At 45.1% G+C, this 16,044-nt stretch overlaps 1 protein-coding gene across 2 annotated transcripts; it reads left to right on the forward strand.

Annotated features, from left to right (window-relative positions):
• The first annotated feature begins 681 nt into the window (after positions 1-681).
• On the forward strand, positions 682-12,490 carry dok1b (docking protein 1b). 2 transcript variants are annotated; one of them, XM_079295281.1, is made up of 5 exons: positions 682-978; positions 8,501-8,824; positions 9,373-9,475; positions 9,578-9,750; positions 10,313-12,490. In XM_079295281.1, the coding sequence occupies exons 1-5, from the start codon at positions 922-924 to the stop codon at positions 11,630-11,632; spliced, it is 1,977 nt and encodes a 658-aa protein (XP_079151407.1). In that variant the 5' UTR covers positions 682-921; the 3' UTR covers positions 11,633-12,490. The 2 variants fall into 2 exon arrangements, with proteins under 2 accessions (XP_079151407.1, XP_079151408.1); XM_079295282.1 differs by having other exon boundaries at positions 9,376-9,475.
• The last annotated feature ends 3,554 nt before the right edge of the window (positions 12,491-16,044 follow it).

Here is a 16,044-nt window from a genome sequence, read left to right on the forward strand (position 1 = left end):
CCCAACAGAGAAGTTACACAAGAGTGAGGAGGAGGGAGGAGAGGAAGAATAGGAGCGGCTCGGTGCGCTCGCCATGCGCTGCTCACTCTTCTAATATACAGGCTATGCCCACTCCCCCTGTAGGGAGACAGCTGCGTCAAGCACCACAAGCTCACTACTATACCGGATGTTAAATAATTTGGATTTAAAAATAAAAACACACATACGCGATCAAACTTTGCAAAGCCCATACACAATGGGAACATAATAATATATATTTCTCAAACTCTTTTAGGACTCTATTGAGTTTTTCTATGAATAAAAAGGTGAAACAAACAATGGTCTTGGTAATCATATGCAAAGCCGTAGCCTATTGCTCGTCTCCTAGAAATATTTAATATTTCTGTCAATTTCAAAACTCTTGCACTTTATCCACTAAGAGCATAATGCCAGTTGAAATGACAAGGGGGCCTGAAGGTGACACGTTGAGGGCCTGTCTTGTAGTGGGTCTCCTGAATCAAAATCTAATTTAAAAGTCTCCATGTGTAGGCTACTTCGGAACTGCGATACTTAATTGGACTTTTATTCTGAAAGTTGTAACCGGAAGCGCTTCGTTATCTATTAAGCGTGGCTTTCCTTTCTGTTCAGACCGTACAGGAAAGAGAGGCGACAGACAGGCGACCCGCCGACAACATTCGGACACTCTTTAACTTTCTCGGGACCACCTCGGGACTGTTTTGGCCTTTTTTAAATTTCCACCATGACACCTTCAGCTGTGCGCGAGTGGTACGATACGTACGCTGTAACAGCGGGGGGACGGAAGTGAGAGAAGGGGGAAGTTGATAGGAGGATATAGGAAAAAATAAACCCCTCAAAAGTGAGTCAAGTTCAAGTGGAATTTCGCCTTTCTAGAGGAAGGGTGGCCCTGGAGTGTTTGAGGGCATGGACACCCACGTTAAGGAGGGACAACTTTATGTGCAGCATCAGAAGTTTGGAAAGGTAAGTCCAAGGAGAACAGTTATTTCCTACAATATATTATAACGGTAGTGACAGAAATGATGAAACGTAACTGTTGCTAGTAACCCCTTAACAAGAAGGCTTTAAGGATGCTATAACATCAAGCTTATAGGCAGCGATATAAATGTAATATTAATATAATATACCAGTAATATATGAGGAAATGCTTTATTCTACCAAGGTCTTTAAAGCCAATAAAAGTAGCTAAAATGCTTCTCAGACACTAAAAGTCTCCTTATGAATGTTATAGAAATACCACAGCAAGTGATACAGTAACTGCTGCCTGTGATAACCGGTCTGTAAGTCCTTATAGAAATTAAGAAAATTATATTATTTGCGACAAAATAATCAAAAGATTCTCTCCTCGGAACATTTTAGAAATGATAAAGTAATAGCATATATTTATGAGACAAATGTTAAAGTTATTGTTTGTTTAATTCAACACAGCAGCAGAAGTTTGTTGGTAAATATGTTCATGTCAACTTTGCGCAATCCCTGCTTGTGCGCCATAAAAGAGCCGCATTTTAGATCATGACACATAAATAGAGCACATATTGATGCAATTACAGAGCAGCCATTGTGCCCAGCGTCTTCAAAGACAAACACGCAGGAGATGCAGACAGAGAGGAAGTTCCAGCCATGTTTTACTGATCTGGCCTTGTTTTGATGTGGCTTTGGAGTAAACCTGCTGCGCATCTCTGTGTGTGAGCCAGTATGCATGTGAACGTGTTAATGAGCTGCTAAGAGCCACAGTGCACTGCAGTAACATTCAGTGAATGTACAAATGCATGAATGCAAAGTGGACTGAAGCACCTTTTTTTGAGGTTACGAGACTTGTTGGTGTGTGTGTGAGAGCGGGTGACACCTCAGTCATTAGGTAATAGAGCTGCGTGATTGAAAACACATCTTCTTTGATACATTTTGACATTCCACAATAAGCACACCCACAACAACATGGATTCATAGAGCTGCAAAGTCGAGACAGTGGCGAAACCGACCTTTTTCACGAAGGTGGCAGACATATTTCCACTTCACCTATAGCTTCATTTAAACAGCTGTTCACACCATTGCAAACAATGTCAACAAACCATGTTGTTGTTGCCCCTGCACACTCACTTTAGTTTAGGAGATCACACAGCAGGACTCGGTTAAATGTCAGTGATAGCACCCGTGGGTGTGTCTGTGTGTTTATTCCAGTGCTTGGCCTCCATGCAACCTCACCTTTGGTCTCTCTTTGATAAGAACTCATATACTCTTTCAGATGTGTAAGAGGCTCTTTGTCTCTGTGTGTGTCTCTCTCTGTGGTCATATGACACCGATCAACAAAACGTTCTGGCCATGTTTCCTGCCCCGAAGTCGCAGGTCCACAATAGATATTCTTCCTTCCAAAAGCACAACTTTTAATGCCTTTTGTAAACAGTAGAAATGAAACAGCTTGAGAACAAACAAGAGTCATATTGAAAATGTAACATGTTATCTTTTTAGAGTTGAGCATGAAGATAAACCGAAGTGGATATAAATGCACCAGAGTAGAAAAGAATGGCACAGGAAGCTGAACGTCGGCTGATCTGAAAGTGTTGAAACTGGTTTGAGGTTTGCTGGGTGAATTATGCAATTGCCAGAGCTGTCAGTGGACACACACCCACACACACACACACACACACACACACACATTCATAAAGGCTCGTTGTCATGTGCGTGGGCAGGCTGCTATAAACTGTCAAGATGCATCCAAGTTTCATTTACGTTGTGTCTAAGATTTTAGTGTCCACGCTCCACATATCCAATCAGATATCAGTATTGGGGAGACTAGTAAGAAAATGAATCATTTAGAATTTATATTGACAGAACATCAAGAGTGTAAGTTGCTTTCTTTATGTATGTTTCTCAGCTACTGTTATGCAGATGTTAGTTAAACGTTGCCCAAACCACCGGAGTTGCCACACACAAAAGACACAAGAAGCACTCCAGCTAGAAAAAGACAAGCGTCGTCATATTATAACTTTTTACTGTTGTAATTACAGTCTTTACTCTTGTAGAGCTGTCATTTGTTTTCATCTCGGGGCCAAATCATGTGGAGCATGAGCGATGTGATTTTGTGGTAAAGTAGCTGTCTGTACGTGCATCCACTTGTCTGCCACACACAGATATTAGTTTTTACAGTTTTAGCTGCACCCCGGAGCTACAAAAAGCTCCCGGTTTGATGTGGATGTCAGCAGCTGTTTGCCAGCTACCGTCAGAGGCTGCAGATGTGGGTCGATGGTGAATGATGAAGACAGCTTCAGCCGTGAGCCAGCAGACACTTGAACAGATGGGGCGTGTCGGGATAAAGTAGAATTACACACATCACGTCAAGAGTAATACCTGCCTGATGGATTAATGGGATTCGTCTGATATTCTCTTCATTTCATTCACCACAGGTAGCATCTCTGATGCGGAATCCTGTTTCTCTGAAAAGAAGCAACAGATCATTTGTAGCATGAAGAACTCACTTGAGTGCAAAGGAATGATTAAGCATGTGCAGAAACAAAGATCAGTTCTTCCTTACAGTAATTGTAATAGTTTCTGTGAATTGGAGAAAAGTTCATTTCAGTGGCAGTTTCACAATAAGAGCATTGGTGGGCACGGATAAGAGTCAATGTTATCGCGAGCCGTATGATGAACGGATAATGTACCATTTTATATTTTCACAAACATATCTTATTGATCGCAGTGCAGTGTTGGTGTTGGTATGCTATTTGAGATAAGAAAAGACACACACACACACACACACACTTTTTTTCTGCAGATTCAAGCTGAACTCATTGTGAATGATGACCACAACATACTTTTTGATTCTGCTTTGTCAAAAAAGTTAAATAAAATGAACATCGGACCAAATTAACATCTTGTCAGACACAAAACGCAAACTCTTTCATACTTCTTCATGGCTAAATTGGACATGCTAGCATGAGCTGTTTGTGGGGGATTATGAGTGTTACTGGGGACATCAGAGACGCTCCATGCTGCTCGACATGTCAGACTTCCTCGTTACGTGAAATCATTTTCCGTCATGGTTTACATCTTGCTGTATCACTTTGTTCGGTGCTCTGGTCAGCCATATAGTAAACGCTCAACAGTATGTGTTTGCTACATGTGGAACAGCAGTTAAATAAGAAAGTGATGAACTCACTCACGATAAAGTTGATTGTTTCTTCTCTGCAGTTGACGGTGGATCGTTGTTCTAATTAAGTTGGACAGGTTGTTGTCACTTGTGTTACCCAGTCTGACCTACTTATGGACATCATTATCTCCTTTGAAATATTTGTCTGCTGTCCTCTGTGGGAGGCCTGACATGTTGAGGGTTATATTGTGTCGACACAGCAGAGGACTGAGGTCAGGGCAGCAGATCTGTGGTCAAAAGTAGTGCTCTGCCTCTCGCTCTAACACACACACACACACACACACTTCTTCTCACTCATTCTCTCCTTCTTTTGAATACACATTACACACACACAGTCACACAGCTTCCCTCTGTTTTCCTTCTCCCTCCCTTTAACACACACACTACCGAGAACAGACGCCCTCCGATACACACACGTACTTTCACTCTCTCGGATAAACACACACTCTGCTCCAGCGTGTGTCACTGAGGTCTGTCTGTGGCCAGTGGGAACATGGTCCAGTGGTTTAGTTAAATAGCATCCTGACAGATAGAGAAGATCCTGTGTTTGAGCGGTGAAAGCAGTCGATTAAATGTATCCACCCATCACACACACACACACACACACACACACACACACACCTCCATCTCCTGGAGTGACTTAGGTCCCCACGGCAGGTTTTGAAGTGTGAATTCCAATGAATTGCACAGAAAACATCTTCCTGTATCTCACAATAATATAATGGTAAATGAGTGCAAAATGTAAATTCATAAACAAATGAATACAATGACAGTTTTGAGGACAGACATGGCAGAATTTGTCCTTTTATTTATGAAAAATGATCTCACAAGAATTCATACAGACAGACAATGTATTAATGCCTTATTTGTACTTACTTACTTTGCACATGAACGGGGACACTGTGCAACGGTTACATTGCACATGCACGTTCAGAATGATGCAAGATGGACATCATTACCCGCAGTCATTCGTCTTAAAATAAGGTCTACATTTTAATAACAAATAAACAAAGAAGTGACAGTGTCAAGGGCAAGTCCCAGGGAATTAGATTTCATTTATTATGCTAGCTTGATGCAGCTTCTACTCACAAACAACACGTTAAAAAGGAAAAAACAAAACTTTTCATTACTGAACGTAGAGCAGTGTTTTTATCGGAGCGTTTCAATCAAAGTGCCTTTTCTTGGAAATGTAAATGTCTCAGCGCGATAGGTCACCATGATGGTAAAGGCCAGTTATTGTTTGGGCAGTGAAACTGTGAAACAGAGAAACACAAACACACACTACTGCAGTTCATTTAGTTCTCGTGAACAGGCAGGGCGTCCGTGAGGAAGTATCTCTCTCCATCGCTCTGTCATGATCCTTTTTGCATAATTTCCACTTTGTGTGTAGTGGCTGATAACGGTCTGTTGCCTTATATGGAGCAGCTGTTTCACATGTAGACACATACGCACACACACGTACACCCACACACGTACACCCACACCTTTTAGGACCGTATTTCAACAGGGGTTAATGTTTCGCACCTTCTTCATGTATACAGCACAACCACACATTTGTGTCACAGTCTCTATGTGTGATTGTTTGCACTTGTGCACAGCAACAGATGGTCCTTAAAGCGCAGAGTCGGAATGTGTACAACAATGCAAACAGATGCAGACACACACACACACACACACACTTGTACACACTGAGACACACCTGGGTGCAGAAGAAGGAAGTGAAGAGTATCCTGGGTAATGACAATCCCACACATTTCCTGTCCTTTCTGGCAGTTAGTTAATCGTGCATGTGTTGACTTGTGAAACCTGGTGTGCATGTGACTTATAGAAATTGATGAAGTTGGCTTTCATTTATGCACGTGTCTTGTCAGTTCTGTTCTTGCAATAATTGTGACGTTTACAATTTATGACAGCGTTAGTGCCGGAGAGTCCCACCTGGTTTGTGCTTACTGTTAAGTTGCAATGAGGATGAATATATTGAATTGATTTTTAAATTGTGAAAATGCTATAATTCCACTTTAAGACCGACTCGCATGCTGAGTGACAGCGAACAAGCTGACATGTTGGTAGAATTCATCTGCTAACCCAGCGGTGAAAAGTACAGCAGTGCTAATGTTGTCTCCATTGCATGCGTCTTCATACTTCACTTCATTAAATACACATATTGTACTTTTACCCCTTCAGTTATGGTCAGTAGCTTGTAACATACATTTTGAATGGACCCAACAGTGGGGTTCTGGTGTTGTGCACGCTGGCTCTCTGTCACGTTGTCCTGTCTTACTGGGCCTCTTGAATAGGACGGAGCCCTCGTTAGTGTTATGAGTAACACCTGTGCTTTCCCTCCAAAGACAACTCAAAAATGTCTGGCTATTGGTTTACTTCAAATAGCCCCAAATAGACACATTTTCTGCAGCAATTTCCCAACTTTAGTCATGAGTTTTTTTTCAACCCTCTACTATCTACATTCATATCCAAAGTCACACACGGTGAGCTGCGTAGCTGGTTTTCAGATGAACTGGATGGTCATTTTATTGTTAAATAATAAAGAAAATGTCCCTTTATCCCTTTTCACTGAAACTCGTTCCCCAACATGAACAGTTTCAGTTTATCTGATACATTATTAAGCTTGTGTGTGTGCTCAATCAAGGAAAGTGCAAACAGCTTTGCCTCATTACGTCGTCTTAGCAGGGACGACGGGGGTTCTGCTGTAACTGTTATAATTGGTGTGCTCATTGGTATGGATCAGATTGATACTCAGCAGTAAATGAGAGATCTTATATTCATGGTATGTTCATTATTCTGTGTGATTTGCATGTTTCCTCGGTTAAGCTCACCCTGTACTGACCTGTGCAGGTGGGAGGTTCCAGTTAGGTGAGCCTGAGAGTAAAAGGCCATTCAATGGGGTAAGGAGGGGAGACAGGAGCTGACAGTTTGCTGTGAGGCTGAAGTTTTGATTATGGTTCATGGAAATTCCTGGTTTTACTTTTGCCCTTTGTTTCAGTGAACCTATGGTTCAAAAATTCTACCTGGTTCTTCAACATCCCCTTTTTCCCAAGTTCTGCGCTGTCAAACCACCTCATCTGCCCTTTAAATGAGGCGGCGGCACTACAGTGTGTCTCATTCTTCTCCGTCAGCAGGATTTCCCCCGCCGTTCGAAGGATTTTCAAGCCGCTGACCTTCCTGTCACAAGCTCAGCTCTCTGCCTGTCAGACAGCTTCTGCCCCAACCAAGTGAATGTAAGGGGAAAACACAGCTGTAGCTGAGATGAGGCAGAGTGTGACGTGGGGTAGCCAAAAACACACACACACACACACACACACACACACACACACACACACACACACACACACACGTCCAGAGGGTACAGGGACTTCCCAAACAAGTGTTGAGTTCTGGTATCTCGTACAGTTCCATGTATACTTGTTTGTGTAGTGATTGCACACAATCTCACATGCAGTGTGTCATCATGTCCGTAGTTAGCACTGCACATCTGGAGTCTTGTACACTCGCTCGCTGTGCTTCTTCAGTATTTTGAGTCACGTTGTTTGGTCACGTCCCTTTTATGTCCCCGTGGAGGAAGAGCTCATTGTCGGTGGTTGCTTCCTCACATGTCCCCAGAGAGACATGATGCACCTGTCGCCTACGTTTGGACCGGGGGTCATATTTTTAACCTGCGAAGGGGCCGCAGTACACTTCCTTGTAGTTTCACACAGTGTTGTTATTTTGTGGTCATACCTGTTATTGGGTGCACATCTAGTTGTCGCACTAAACTTTCAGCCACTGTGTATATTCATTCTGTACCTGTGGTCCACTGCTGCTGATTGAAACATTGGTGTGACTCAAACTGCCTCAGACTCATCACATGCCTCCTACATTAAGCCTCAGTCGGTAGAGTAGAAGTAAGGGAAAGACCTGGAAATGTTATTTTGACTCACGTCTTCTGTGATCTTCAAACCGTAACATTCTCCACTTTTCATAGTTTTTTGATTATTTGTGGCAATCGCTGCATTTTGCTCCCCTCCCAAGCTGTCTGAACAAACCACATGCAAATTGTTCCTCCCTCCTCAGACAGATGTGAGCAGGCCAGATGTGTGTCATCCCCCCCCCCCACACTAAACATTTGTATTAGAACAAGCTAACAAAATGGAAACTCAAAGAAAGAAATGTGATACCGTACGTACAAATTTTGATAATATGTGTTGAAGGGATGAATGAAAGGGAAACCACTGGGTCCTATGATACATCTTTCACATCACACATAGTCATTTGTTCCATTGACAATGTGAACATATTGATTAGTGCAGCTTTAATCGTCTCCTCTTCAACTGTTCCACTCATCAGAAATGGAAGAAGAACTGGTTCGTCCTCTACCCCGCCAGTCAGAACGGCATCGCCCGCCTCGAGTTCTTCGACGCGCCCTCGGGCGGAGTGGGCGGCGCCGGCGGAACCTCTGGAAGCGGGTCCAATGAGAAAACCAGGAAGCTTGACAAGAAGATCATCCGCCTGTCTGAGTGCATTTCCATCCTGCCGGCTCTGACGGAGAGCTGTCCCAAAGACAACATGGCAGCTTTCTGTGTGGAGACCAACGACAAGACGCACGTGTTCGCCGCGGAGAAGAGCGTCGCCAAAGACTGGATGGATACCATGTGTGACATCGCATTCCAGGTATCCTGACACTTTCCCTCTCCTTGTGTCTGTGAGTTTTTAAGGTTTGAGCTTACGTGTTTGTTTTCGAGCCTGAATATGACGAAAAATACTTTGGTCTCTTTAGTTTGGAGGGAAACGCTGAAGAACCGCTGTTCTAAATGTTGCTCTCAACTTGGATTGCAGCTTAATTCCTTTTGTTGTGTGACTTCCAAAATGTCCCACATGCCCCTGGAGTGTCTGTACAGGCCACAGCTTCTATTGTGTGCACTGACACACATCACATACACACACATGAACGTTACACATATTTGCAGAGAGGAAGCCAGAGCCGGGGGGGGGTTTCCAGCAGGACAACTTCATCCGCTTCATCCGCTTCGTCCTCTGTCTTTATTCTTTTTCCTCTTCCCTCTCTCTCACTCTTTACCCACTCAACCCTCCCAGTGGACTGGAACGTTGTCCACACATAAACCAAAAAGCAAACTCCTGATTAACATACTATGAGGATCATAATTTGCCTTCTTTGTCAGCCGGTTGACTCGTAGTGTCTCTGCGTTTTGTTGTGTCAGCAGGGAGGAGGCGGCAGCAGCAACAGCACCGCTGCAGACTCCAATGGACGAGCCCAGGAGCTGCAGATGGCTGAAAACCTCATCTACTACTCCAGAGAGGAGGGTAAGGACGTCAGAGACATATTTTAGCACAGCAGATCATTAGAAATGAGGAGAATATAAGTAAACCTACAGCAAAAACACGTCTGGCTTCTTCTCCTCGCAGTGAACGAGTTCTGGGTGAGCATTCAGCGAACCGAGGCGTCGGAGCGCTGCGGGCTGGCCGGCAGCTACTGGCTGAAAGCTGAAAACGACACCTTAATCTTGAAGGAGCCAAAGAACAAGAGGAACGTTCTGGTGTGGCCCTACAAGCTGCTGAGGAGATATGGGCGAGACCGGGTGGGTGTCTGCGCTGATGAGACAAAAAAACAAACATTATCTTCAGGGATCAAAAATAGATCTCTGACGAGTACAGGCAGAGGAAGTTTGGTGTGTTCAATTTAAGCCCAGTCTTCATCGTATTTAGAAGGTGCAAATGAGTGTGTATGTGTGTGTGGTCAGGGCCTCGCTGTCACAGAGGATATTTATCTTTAGAGTCTGGTTGTTTTTGTGATACTTTGATACTTCAAAGCTTGAGACCAGTGGTTTTAAAATTTGTCTCCACAATTTGTCGCTATACGGAGGTCTCTGCGTTTGCGAAAAAGAAAGCAGGGGAAGAAAGTGTGTGTATGAAGTCAAATTGGAACAGTAAGTGAAAACAGTGTAGTGATAAAATAGATAAGCTGAGAAAAGTAAAGTTCAGTGGAAAAAGGAAGCAAGCTGCCGTCTAGTGCCAAGAATATTATAAATGACTTCTGTGACGAGCTTCCATTATTTCGCTTCCATTATTTCGCTTCCATTTTGTCATTTCTTCAGACGCCTCTGTGTATATTTATTTAGTCTCTCTGCTTTCCTCCTCCAGGTGATGTTCTCGTTCGAGGCAGGCCGACGCTGCGACTCGGGCCCCGGTAACTTCACCTTTGAGACCAAGCAAGGCAACGAGATCTTCTCGCTGGTGGACCAGGCCATCCAGTCGCAGAAGGTGCTGGTCGAGGAGCGCCACCTCAGCGGCCCCGTTAACGTTGACCCAGAATGCCCTGCGTCGCTGCAGCACATACGCAACGCCGTTCCCGGCGGCGTGACGGCAGCAAGCGGAGACAGCAGCGGCAGCAGCTGCAGCAGCCGGGAGGCAGACGGAGATTCAGGCGGCAGCAAACCGGGCTCTGCCGATGGTGTGCTCGGGAAGAGGGAGGGCGGAGATGGAGGAGGAGGAGGAAGGGGGCAAGGCACTGCCGGAGGACTCAAGGGGAGGAGTTTACCAGAACCACCAGCCATGCTGGGGGGTTTGGGAGGTGGGGTGGGGCCTCCAAAGACTCCCAGGGGACACACAGCAGCAAAAGCTCTTTCCTCAGCTGATGAACAGGCAAGTCTTTATTCTGAGCCAGCAGATTCGGTCCGCCTGCCTCTGCAAGGCATCCACTGCCTGTACTCCGATCCGGTGGACATCATTAAAAGTCAAAGTCAAACCAGCAACCCATCCACCGTTCCAGTGCCCACCCCGCGCCTCCGACCAGTAGGAGACGAGGCCTCGGCGGGTGGCATCCAAGGGGATCACCACCTCGTGGGCAGCAACCACAGGAAGCCACCGGACTTGTACTCGCACCTGTACGACCGGATCAGCCTGGAGCTGAGCCAGAAAACCAGCGCGCTGGGTCTGAACGGGGCAGCGGGGGGAGGAAGAGGCGTGAACAGTAACAGGCGACCCCCAGGGGGTCAAGCAGAGGGGGCTTCCTCGCCTCCTGCGCCGCGTCCGGAGCACATCTACGATGAACCCGAGGGTTGCGCCAAAGGAGCGAGGATGTCCACTAGTTCAGGGATGAGTATTTATGACGAGGCGCGCTTGGAGCCCTACAGCCAGAGGAGACAGGAAGACCTGGGCCCAGGCCGCGGCACGCCGCAGCCTCCGGCTCCGAGGTGGCCCAAACCTGTCACCGCCCCCAAACTGGGCCGGGTCGCTTTTGGCCGGAAAGAGCCGGTGCCGCTGCCCCCCGGGAAACATGGAGGTCCTGGCAGTAATGTGAACAACAACAACAACAACATTTGGGGTGGAGGAGACGAGGGGAGGGAGCTGTACAGCAGAGTGTCGAAGCAGAAACCTCCATCTGCTAATTCCTGGTACAACCAGCACCACCAGGCACCGCTGAGATCACCTGCTATCTATGACAACTTGGGAGATGTGTGACATCCTTCTGTTTTTCTTCACAGAGACTAAAAATGAAATGTTTATCCCCTTCGTGAGAAGAGGAGACTTGCTCCATGCCTTTAATCTTGCAGTTTTTTGTAGGGACGAAGCACATTTCTTCCTCTGTGGACGGGCACAGTTGGACTGATTCATTCGGAGTAGCTACACTCCGAACTATGAGAACACCACATGACGGCTGCATTTTGAAACATGGAGTGCAACTATTGTAGGGCCACCCTGTGTGTGTGTGTGTGTGTGTGTTTGTTTGAGAAAGAGAGTGTTTGCATGGTCAAACCCACAACTGGAGTACTAAGCCACTGTGTGGTTGGAACAAACCACTTCACTTGAACACACACACACACACACACAGAAAGCATTTGGATTTGCCAAAAGGAGCCCGGCCTACAGGCTTCACTCCAACAAGCTGAGAGAGCGGCTTGGCTCTGCTTTTTCAAAATGTCTGTCGTGCTGATGGAGTAACTGGGAAACATGTTTTTGCACTTCTCAGGTTTGGAGCTTTGAGGCTAGGACTTCACCAAAAGGAGCTGGTTTTTTTCTGCTTGTGTTTTCTGGACTCGTGTATCATCCTGGATCCCAATAAATCAGGGAGACTTCCAACAAAATCAGCCCAGGACACTAGCATGCGACAAAGTGGCATACTAGTGTCCTCATCAATGTAAAAATATTGTTTCTACTGTTCTGGAGGAAGCCTACAAAGTGGCTCTTGAAACCAGACATAAATGAATCATAAAGAGGTGATGGGGTCACATGGTCCTCATGCTTTGAGTTACAGAGGTGACTATGTACAGACTAAATATGAAACTAATCAATCCCCTGCAATGTGTCAGTATGTGAATGAATGTGTCAGAATCAGCTGTGCTGTCTGTAAATATAACTATTAATAAAAAACGGTTCCAAAAACATAAAAAGAGGTTCTCGATCAGTAAGCAGGAGAAGTCGCCTCGTCCCTCAGTGTGTCTGTCCCGATCAGACAGTTTATTAGTGTTTCAAAGACTTTCTGTTCTGGACCAAAGGGACGGTCCAACAGTCTGACCTCGCTCTCCGCCACGCTCTGTTTCTGTTGTTTCAGTCGGTTTCCAACCACTTAATCACGCCGTTAAAGTGGAGCCTCGAAAATAAGAAGCAAAGCCTTTCTTGTCTCTCTTCCTTTCCTTTCCTTTCTCCCTCTCCGCATTAATGCTGTTGTTCGGTTGCTCCGGTGACAGTCAGTGGCAGCCGGTTTGTGCTGGACACGCTGTGCATTTCAACTGCAGCGAGATACCGTCAGAGGAGGGGCAGGACGGAGGGACGAGATGGGAAGAAATAAGGGATAAAAGCATTGAACTGACATGTTCAAGAATGCTGATTGTGCGGGTGTTGATCCTGAGCTGAGGTTGACGAAAGAGTGAGAAGAAAAAGACTGAAAGACGCAGAAAAGAGATGAAAAGGATGGCGACACGATGAATGCTGGCTGGATGGACCTGTCTGCGTCTGGTTGGCTTGAATAACAGGTACAGACTGTTCCCGTCGCTGCTCTTTATCCCCATCATGCCTCTTTTTTCCTTTCTTTATTTACCCACCTGCTGCTGGAGTACTTTCGGGACAGGAAAATCCTCCAAAAGTAACTTGATTACATATTAAGGCTCAATTTCCAAACTCGTCCCCTCCTCCCTCCTCCATCCTTTCAGACAGAGTGGGGGCAGAAAAACAGAAAGAGAACGAGTGAGGACAAACTTCTGTCTTTCTCATTAAACTCTCTGTGAACCCATCGGAAAGAAAGAACCATGGTACACACACACACACACAGTACATGGTGGTGTTTTCATTCTGTCAACATTTATTTCTTGAATTTGGCTCAACACTTCCTCATTGGAAAATCCAAAACAAGCCGTCTACACATTTACAGTCGAAGACGTTGCCCAATATCTGGTCATAAAGTGAACTGCAAACAGCTGAGGGTGACATCTTGAATCTGACTGCTTTTTCAGTGGCTGTTATCCAGGCTTTATGCTAAGCTAAGCTAACTAGCTTAATATTTACGGGTCACACACGAGTGTTAAACTATTCCTTTGAAGGGGTAATTTTGTATTTGACCTTTATGAATTTTGGGAATTCCAGACAAAAACAATTGGTCAGAAGCAGACGTAAGAGAGGCTGAGATATTCTGACTTTCTGTGCTCCGAAAACACTGGATCCTACATTTCCCATAATGCAACCGACAGCATATTTTTGTTGGACCCTCTCTGCACGATACATCTTTCAAACTATTCGTAATGCAGGCTTTCTATTATAGATGTGGATGATATAATCTTGATGACATCATTATCCAGCAGACAATAGGCATTTTTGCTGGAGCTCCCCTTGAAGGTATGTTGAGCAAGTTGACACAACACAACACCGACATCATTTATATCGGTTTCAATGAAGAGTTTCAGTGTCTCATGATAGAAGTTCTGTTTCTAAAGACCTTGAATACCATGGGAGTAGTGGTGTCAAGAACAAACATATTGACTGATTACGACGCCATAAAAACACATTTGGTGTCGGCTTCCAAACTGGAAGCGGTTCAGAGCTACAAAAAGCTCTTCTGTGCTTTCTGTCACCTCCTCTCGCCTTCCTTCCCTCACATTTCTCTCCTCATCTGCTTTGACCTTTCATGCATCTGCAGAACCGCTCAACTGACTGCCTGATCGCTGATGAGTGTGTGTGTGTGTGTGTGACAGCCATACTGTCAGCGAGTGAGAAACCTACAAAAAGGCCTGCTGCTGTCAAGTGTGTTCAGTTTATGGGTTGTCAAGTTTGGACAATGTGTCATGCATGCTGCCATATCACCATGTGTGCATTCCTGTGTGTGTGTGTGTGTGTGTGTGCTCAAGGTTGGGAGCCTTATACTGAAAGCATATCAGAGACCTCACAATAGTTTCAGATCTACTTCTGCGAGTTTGCTCAGTTTTTGGACAAGCTTAATGTTCGGCTGCAGGACACAGAAAGAACAAAAAACACTGGATTCAAAAAGTGGGAATTTATTGCAATGAATGTTGAAATAAGAGCCACTTGAAGACAGACAGACACGATGACTTTACAGACACAGCTGGACTTACGTGCGTTGTTTGTGTGTTTCGTTTTTGACGCTATCTTCGGCCAGACAGTTTTATCTGCAGGTTTGAGGTCTGCCTGTCTGCAGCAGACGTATCTCACACACACGTACACACACACACACACACACATATTCATAAAGGCTCGTTGTCATGTGCGTGGGCACTCTTCTACTATTATCACGGCAGTCACAGTCTTCCTGTCCTCTTCTCAGTCTGTCCTCGGCATTGTCTTCTTTCCGTCTTGGTCTCTCTCTCTTTTTTGTTTTTGTAAAGGTCATGTCAGACGTACTGAAAGAGATCAGTCCACCAACAAGAGGCACTGAAACCAGCCTTCACACTGAAAGGTGCAGACTGGACTGTCTTTACATGCTGGGAAACAAACCTCCACAACCTTTTTTTTGTTTTTGTCTCAACTTGTCACATAAATGTCTTTGTCTCGTGAACTTACAGAGCAGCGCAGGGAGAGTAGCTGGCTTAACTTCCGTAGAGTTGTTTAATTGGCTGTTTGGGGGCAAAATAAACACAAGTGCTTGAACACAATGCAAATATTTGATCGCTTTCTGTCTGATGACGCCTTTCGTCCTGCGTTACCTGACTCTTTAGCCGCTTCGGGGCAGTGAAACATACTGTAAACATAATTATCATAATTATGATTGATTGGTGCAGCTTTTATGTAAACCCAGAATGGATAACTGTAGAAACCTCGTCAAACAGCTGCGATTCTTAATGACATCTGCCACTACTTTTCTATCTCAGTCTGTTAATGTGACTCTTTGTTACATAACTTGTAAACCACATGTGTTGAGACCCTCCCCCCCCCCCACACTTTCAGCTGCACTTCTGAATATAAAACCCCCAGCGAGCTTAAACTCAGCTGCATTTCCTCTTTCTGTTTGAACATTGAGGTACACGAAACATGGAAATGTGAGATCTTTTGTCTTGCGCACATCGGAAGAGGGTTAGTGTGCTCTGCCCTCAGACGCACCTGAAACTGTCCGGTTTCCCCTTGAACCTGCAGACCACCAGATGGTATTTTTAGCTCTGCGGGGGCAACAAAAACCCCATTCAGTCATGCAAGTTTGAAAGAGAGTTTCATTCACTCTCTCTGGAGCTCTCGGGGATATCGAAATGAAATTCTCGCTATTCTTTTCAGAGCTTTCATTTCCTGCCCAGGCTTGGTGATTTATGTTCATGATTCTGTCTCATGCTAATCAGCAAATCAGATTTTTCTAGACTTCCTAGAACTGCGTAGGATTACGGTTCAGGTCCTGCAAAACCCTGCTGCTGACTTCACCTCCTCACTTCCTCACAAAG

Source organism: Melanostigma gelatinosum (assembly GCF_949748355.1).
Source record: "Melanostigma gelatinosum genome assembly, chromosome: 23".
Lineage (NCBI taxonomy): Eukaryota > Metazoa > Chordata > Actinopteri > Perciformes > Zoarcidae > Melanostigma > Melanostigma gelatinosum.